Here is a 7,172-nt window from a genome sequence, read left to right as displayed (position 1 = left end):
GATTTGTTCAGTTCAAAGGTTAAATAAAATTAAATATCAAAAAAAGATATGCACAAAAAAAAATAAATAAAAATTAGTAAAACAGCTTTACAAAAAAAATAAAATTAATAATTATTCCAGTTACAGTGCAACAAAACAACGAAGCAGATACATAAAGTAGATAATGATTCTTCAATTAGATATTCAAAACAATGGAATTATCCAGTATTTTTAAATGTAGGTTTTCTTTGATAATTTTAATCCAACAATACCACACTGTTATGTATTTGTGGGTGTGATAAAAAGATAATGCAGTAACAAATAATGGTAACTGAATTTAATACATACTCAAATTTTATTTGCTTTCTACTACATACTTAAGAATCTCTAGAAAACCACAAAAACTAAAGCAATTAATAATTTCTCACCTGTTTTAACATCCACTTTGAAAATTCCATAATAAGCATCAGCAACATACAAAAGTCCACTTTTGTCAAAAACCATTCCAAGAGGTCTACCACATATTTTCTCTTGATACAAACCTTTACAAGGTTTGCCAAATTTTGCAATGGGAGTAATATGATTACCTATTATTTTAATAATATCTCCTCCATTAACACCTGTGTATATTTCTCCATTGTATTCTGCAAATGCTTCTGGGCCTAGGATTTCACCCTCATGCCATTTTACAGTATCATTTAATCTTTCATTTAAAGCTAATTTACCTTCAAGTGGTAATGCAGGCTTAACACTATAATAATAAAAAAATTAAAATAGTGTAATAAATGCATTACAATTTAATACATTACACTTACATATAAGATTTTGAAAAATTAATATCTGGGGGTATGTATGGTAAAATGAGGATTAAAACTAATACAGTAGCAACTTCAATCAAAATTTAAATAACGCATNACATTATTTTGTAATTATTATAAGAATTATATTACAAAAATTATTTTTTACCTTTGTTTCTTCTAATAATATAAACTTAAGTAGTTTCTTCTTTTTTCTGTCGAGAGTTTACCTCATTTAGTTTTCAAATATTTTAATTATTGATATAATTAACTCGTTTAATTTAATTTTTATTAAGAACTTGACATAAAACAAACACATCACTTACACATAACGCCTGGAAAAAGAGTGGAGTGGAGTGGGGCGGACGATAGGTCACTGATAATAGGTGATAGGTCACATCCATAGAAATATGGATGTGTCAAATATATGGAGAATAGTTTAACGATACTAAATTATTAATTAATACTTTATTTACAAAAATTAGACGAGTTGTTCTACTTTGTAGCGCATAAAAACAATCACAGCTAATTATAAATATAAATTTAAAAGAGAAAATATTTTCTGTATAAAATATTTGAGATAAAATAAAATAAGAAACAGAAAGAAATAAACACATTTACGTAATAATAAAATTATTTTTGTTTTTCAAATTAATAACATTGCAGAAATAAGTTTTAATCAATTTATTATTTAACAGCATTTAATGAGAGCTTCATTTTAGACATCGTCGTTTCTATGGATCTTGGATTTTTAAATGAGAAAGAGATAAAATACAAAAAGGTGTTTAATTTTACATTAGATAAAGTGAGATGTAAAATGTTTATAGGATGTTTGAAGAGGTGCTAAACGAAAATTTCTGACAAACGTAATTGTGAAGTGGTGGTATGATGTAAATTATAAACAGTTAGACGTTTTTATGATTTTAGCTATCTGTGCAGCTTATTCGAAGTTGTTCTAATTTATTATGGAAAGATTGATTGTGAAGTATCGCCGTGTTTGTTATTCGTTTTTATGCTGAAGTGAAATAATGGCAGAGGACTGTACTGTTGTGCGATTTTCAAAAGATCATTCAACAGCACGAATAGAAAATTACAAAAATAATGATTCGCCAGACAGACTGTCGGACACTGTTTATTTCGGAACGTTTTATGTGATATGTGTGATTTTCTCTATATTTTCATATGTGGCTGATTTAACATTGGCTTGTTTTCTACTTTATTTTTACTCGGTAAACGGCTATGGGGTGTATTTTGCACTAACGTTGACATTTGTTGTTATGCCCGCAATTATCCTGACGGCTTTTAATATGAGATGGTAAGTTTTACTATCTTTTTATGGCTGCAAATTTATTTACCTTGACACGCATAATGTCGCGTATCTTACAGGTGTGTATACAGGTTGTTGTTCCTTTAACACGACTATTCATGAACACGACATTTTTCAACGGTGATAGAAATAACATTCGTGATAATCTGATAACTTATTTCATTGTAATAACGTCTTAATACATATTACTATGTACAAAAGTTGATGATTTGCTTTCAGATACAGTAGCAAGAATGTTTTTGATTACCATGTGGGGCTAGCTCCCCCGAAGTAGAAGCAAGACACGGTTACCACTATAGCTTCTTTTGTATATTGCAGGTATATAATTGACAACGATGATGCATCACTTGGAAAAGTTTCATTATGCCAGTGGGTTGTGAGGATAATTTTTTTGTTGCTTCAAATATCACCTCTACTGAGGTATATAGATACTCTAATTTATGGTCTCAAAAGTAGATATGCCAGGATGGAACATATGCGTATGACTTTATCTAGACGGATGCTGGATGAAGATACCAATGGAGCCCTTCTGAGACTGTTTCATTGTTTTTTGCATTCCGCACCCCAGGCTGTGATACAGCTCATGTTCTTATTAATGCAGTTGGACAGTAGTGATGGAAACAATATTATAAGAGAGGGTAATTATTTTTTTCTTTGAAATAAGTAATAGAGGGTGCCCATAATCAACAAAATTGCAGATATTGATCTGGGTTTAGTAAACGTACAAATTTATGAAAATCTAAAGCTAATTAGTAATAAGCGATAAATGTAGCGATAACGGTAGATATTTGTTATGTAATTACTTTTCATAGAAGTGACGTAAAAGTAATGCTTTTTATTTCTTTAAAATTGACTCATCTGGTTTAGCTAACTTTAAATATAAATTGAACAGTTACTGTCACTAATATAAAGAAACAATAGTATTATTGTTGAAAAAACAGCTGAAATGTCCTTGATATTGCTATTGAATTGGGTACAACTTATTTAAATTAAGGTCAAGGTTGGGATAAAGTCATAAAAAACATTGTTATGCGCAAATTTTCTTTAACTATGACAGAGAGTACATGTCTTAAACAAGATACGCTTGTTAAATTTTACAGGCAGTTAAATTATTGAATAAATGAAGTATTTATTGATGCGTTTTATAGACAAATAATAATAATAATATGTTCGTTTTTACAATCGTTTTAAACGCTTAAAAAGTTTTATTATACAACGTGCGAATTTTCATGTTTAAGTAACTGTCTCAAGTTGTATTTATAGATATTGTGGGCAGTAATGCAAGAAATAAATATATTTTTTTAATGTTTACCATTTATAAAAGAAAACATTTAATTTTCAGTTTTTTATGTATGTATGTATGTATGTAGTTTCTCATAAGGTGGATTTTATCTTTTATTGGTTTCTTCAGAATTGTTATTTTAATGAAGAAAAAAGTAATTAACTAAACAGAGTTTTTGCATACAAAAATTTTCGTCTCATTAAGGGTTTATTTTTTTTAACAGATATTGCCGTTCTTCAAGCGTGGACTGTAATAGTGGCCGTCGTTTCTGTAGCTTGGTCGTTGACATCTTATCACAGATCAGTACGGTATTCGAGGGATGATAAGGAAAATGTCTCGTGGAGCGCAACCATGGTCGCATTTTGTTGGCATTTTATGAGTACAGGTATATTCTTTAATTTAATTAGTTTTAAGACTTCTATACCAATTTTTAACATCTGCTATTTATATTAGGCAAGAATAAATTGTTAATGGTTTATTTTTGGAGTATCCTTGTATTCATAAGCTTTTTTGTTTTACGGATTTGTAAATGTTTTTTGCTCTAACTGTGTATTGAATTCTGTTTACCTTTTTTTTTGTCAATGAAAACATCACGTAGAACAGTTTAATATACTTGAAGTAATTCGAATCTGTTTGTGTGCCAATTATAAACGTGTTTTTGGCACTGTTTGACGGTTGCAGTTTATACAGCCCAGCATTTTTATTTTCCAACGCGAAAACACATACTTAAGTGCTTTCTTTAAATAGCGCAATATTCAACGTGAGGAAAAGCTAAGGAGGAAATTGGAAAAATTTAAAAAAAACTCAACTATCGTAAAAAAATACAAATGTGTTTGCTAGCATTTCAGTCTTTCCAATTAATTCTTCGTCAAATTGGTTGACTTTTTTAATAAATATTTGGTTTAAATTTCAGAAAGTTGTTTTTAAAAGTGGGCGGACGCTGGATGCCCGAATGTTTTTACAATGATTGAAGTATAGTTTACATTAGTTGGAAGCTAAAGATTTAGAAATAGATATTTTATATACTCTAAATAATTTTGTTACTCATACAGTTAGTTAAAGAAGGAACTAGGTATAAATGTATAATATTGTGGTATTATAATTTTAGGATGTTTTTAAAAACTTTTTTAATAGAACTTTGGTATTTGTAATAATGCCTTTCAAATTATATTAAAACACACTAAAGAAAAAGTTTTGAAGGAGATTGTATACTTTTACAAGTTTTCTTTTGTATAAAAACTTTTTAACACTTCGATGTTCTTTTAGTGTCGAGGGTGTTGGCGCTCAGTATGCTGGCAGCAATTTACCCGTGGTGGATGGGAGTGGTGTGTGCCTTACATTGGGGTGTTATGGCGATATGGTTGGCTCTGAGCCAGACATCAGCTTGTAGCAGTCATTGCGAAGAGTTGCTGCTCTCTATGGCTTTGGGCTTCGCTTACGTCATTGCCTTCATCTCGCCAAGAGATGGTCCCACACGTTATGCATATCTGGTTTATTACCTTGTATGTCTGATGGAGAATACGGGGGCATTGGTCGTGTGGTATGTTTTAGTTTAAAATTACGAAATTACTCCACCAATATTATTTGCAGCTGTTATAGAACGATATTTGCTTTTGTATAAATTCTTAAAACTTTTGTTCGTTTATTATTTTAATTTTATTTTTAATGAGTAAATAACAATTGATTTGTTTCAGGTATTTTCAAAGTAGTTTGGAAAACTATGCTTACTTACGCTACGGTGCCGCTTTGGCACAAATTGTTTCGTTTTTACTTGCGATCGTTTTTCTTCTCGTCTATTATCGTCATTGCCATCCTTCGACAGCTGGGCGAGGAAAAATTTTAGAAATAACAGATCCAAATTCGCTGGAACTGAACAAACCCGGTTACAGTAAGTCGTACTCGTCCCATCACCCAAACTGATTATTAATAATCTGTTTTCTTCCTCGAAGAGAAACGATTACAAAAAGAATTGCTTCCATTTAGATGTCGCACGCACTATTTTATGTTTGAAAACTTTAAACTTTAAGAAATTCTACTGTCTATTTCGTGGACCACATGTAGATTACCATCTTTATCAAAAAGTTTATTGATACTTGTGTAGTTTTAAATTTAAATGGAAAGCGAGTGAAATTGTGACGTTAAGAAGAATTTTTTTTGGAATTTAGGCATTTAAAATGAGTAATAACTGAAAAATCTGCCCTTTCAATCGCATGAAAGCTCTTAATCTTTCTTATATTTAACTGCGCAAAAAATTCAAATTTAAAATCAATAAAACAGTGCATTCTTTTAAAGGCATCTCCGGTTTTGAGTAATTATCTGCTCGAAAAAATTAAATTAAATAAACTCAGTGAAATGCTTTGTTTGCTATTTCAAGCTATGCTTTTATTGTCGTATAAACTGTATAATATGGAAATTTACTGGTTATTAGTTAGTATGGCTTGATTAACGTCACAAATTTAATAAATATTCCGAAAAGACTGAGCAAAAATGTAGGTAGCGTGACCATTAAAAATCTTCTAATTGTACTAGAATTTATAAGTGTGATTGTAAAGAAAGCAATATTTTGCTGGGTCGATGAAGGACTATAATTTATGGATTATTTGACTAAAAAAGAAAAATTAGTATTTTGATAAAAAAACTTAAAGTTTAGGGCTGTAAACAAGTTGAATAGGATTCTTGTATTTTTAGGATAAATAATTACTAACAAAATACTAAAATTCTAAAAGTTTCATTTCATGTCCTTCATTTAGTTACCTTAATCTACCTTCTGTTTATGATATAGTAACAATATTTATACCATTAAAGACTTCAGACTTTTTTGAAATAGGCGACATTAGTTCCATATCAATTTTTACAATTTTCTTTTTCTGAAAAGCTAATTAACTTAGTAATATAATATCTTCTGGTTTTTAGAACTTAGTACCTATTTATCCTAGAAGTATAAGTAACAATCCTTTTAGGATCTATTCCTTGTGGTCACTTTTTCATTCTGGAAAAAAAATATAACAAATTTAAAAAATGTGCTACTATTTTTTAACGTTATTAGAAAACTTAAACGTTGTATTCAACTGGTAAAACAATTTATATGGGTTATCAGTCAAGTTAAATCGAAAAAAATTTTTTTTTATGTTTATTACCTTACGTGTTTTGTGCAGTTTTTATAATTCGATATTCAACATTTAAAGTTGCATAATTAACACTTATCTATTTTTCTAAAGAGACACTGCCATTTTTCTTCATATTTGATTTTAAAATTTCTAATACCATTTTCGAAGAACTATTTTATTCTTTTTGTATTAACTCCGCCCTGCTTCTTTGGGCTGCTTGACAGAATGATTTTTGTATGAGAAAGACGAGATTTAATAGATACGAAACAGTATCTGCCTGAATAGTGATAAGCCACAACCCTTCCTGTGTGTACATATTATAATATATACAAAATTAATCGCATATTTCCTATTATTATTATTGTATTAATTGGTTACCAAACGAGTTATTTTTTTAATATCTTATTTACCTTTTATCAGTATTGTTTTTGTTACATACAGAAAAAAAGTGTTATACACTTCGAAGACTAGTACAAAGTGAAATATTTTTATATTCAAGTTGTTTCTTTTGTTTTTTAATTAAATGAATAAAATAAAAATGCAGTTATATCTGTTGAGAAACGCTTTGGAAAAAACAACTAGCATATATATTTTATATTTATTGTATATATACATATTTAGAAATGTGGTGTTGTATAGAAGACACACACACATAACTAAAAGAAGCTTTTGATTGTTAT

The 7,172-nt window shown here is 29.2% G+C and overlaps 2 protein-coding genes across 2 annotated transcripts in view; one reads left to right on the top strand and one right to left on the bottom strand.

The window, feature by feature from the left end:
• The window catches only part of LOC108734366 (adipocyte plasma membrane-associated protein), a gene marked incomplete at its 5' end in the record, with an annotated part of 12,933 nt that extends 12,053 nt beyond the window's left edge, over positions 1-880 (bottom strand). The window contains 2 exons of the mRNA XM_025975840.1: positions 408-730; positions 795-880. Coding sequence (XP_025831625.1) covers positions 408-730; positions 795-880 — 409 coding nt within the window. The remainder of the gene's footprint in view (positions 1-407; positions 731-794) is intronic.
• Positions 881-1,608: 728 nt separating this feature from the next.
• LOC108734406 (XK-related protein 6) lies at positions 1,609-5,477 on the top strand. The gene is made up of 5 exons (XM_018465964.1): positions 1,609-2,091; positions 2,422-2,741; positions 3,609-3,770; positions 4,652-4,925; positions 5,080-5,477. Exons 1-5 carry the CDS (start codon positions 1,805-1,807, stop codon positions 5,303-5,305), a joined length of 1,269 nt encoding a protein of 422 aa, XP_018321466.1. The 5' UTR covers positions 1,609-1,804; the 3' UTR covers positions 5,306-5,477.
• The last annotated feature ends 1,695 nt before the right edge of the window (positions 5,478-7,172 follow it).

This window comes from Agrilus planipennis, unplaced genomic scaffold (assembly GCF_000699045.2).
Source record: "Agrilus planipennis isolate EAB-ADULT unplaced genomic scaffold, Apla_2.0 scaffold54, whole genome shotgun sequence".
Classification (NCBI taxonomy): domain Eukaryota; kingdom Metazoa; phylum Arthropoda; class Insecta; order Coleoptera; family Buprestidae; genus Agrilus; species Agrilus planipennis.
The sequence above is the reverse complement of the archived record's forward strand: the minus strand, read 5'-3'. Positions and strand labels throughout refer to the sequence as shown.

Bases quoted from the DNA above. Each gene is read 5' to 3' on its own strand.
- LOC108734406 (XM_018465964.1), top strand. From the start codon at position 1,805: ATGGCAGAGGACTGTACTGTTGTGCGATTTTCAAAAGATCATTCAACA. The intron at 3,771-4,651 runs GTATATTCTTTA...ATGTTCTTTTAG, and splicing joins TTGGCATTTTATGAGTACAG to TGTCGAGGGTGTTGGCGCTC. The intron at 4,926-5,079 runs GTATGTTTTAGT...GATTTGTTTCAG, and splicing joins ACGGGGGCATTGGTCGTGTG to GTATTTTCAAAGTAGTTTGG.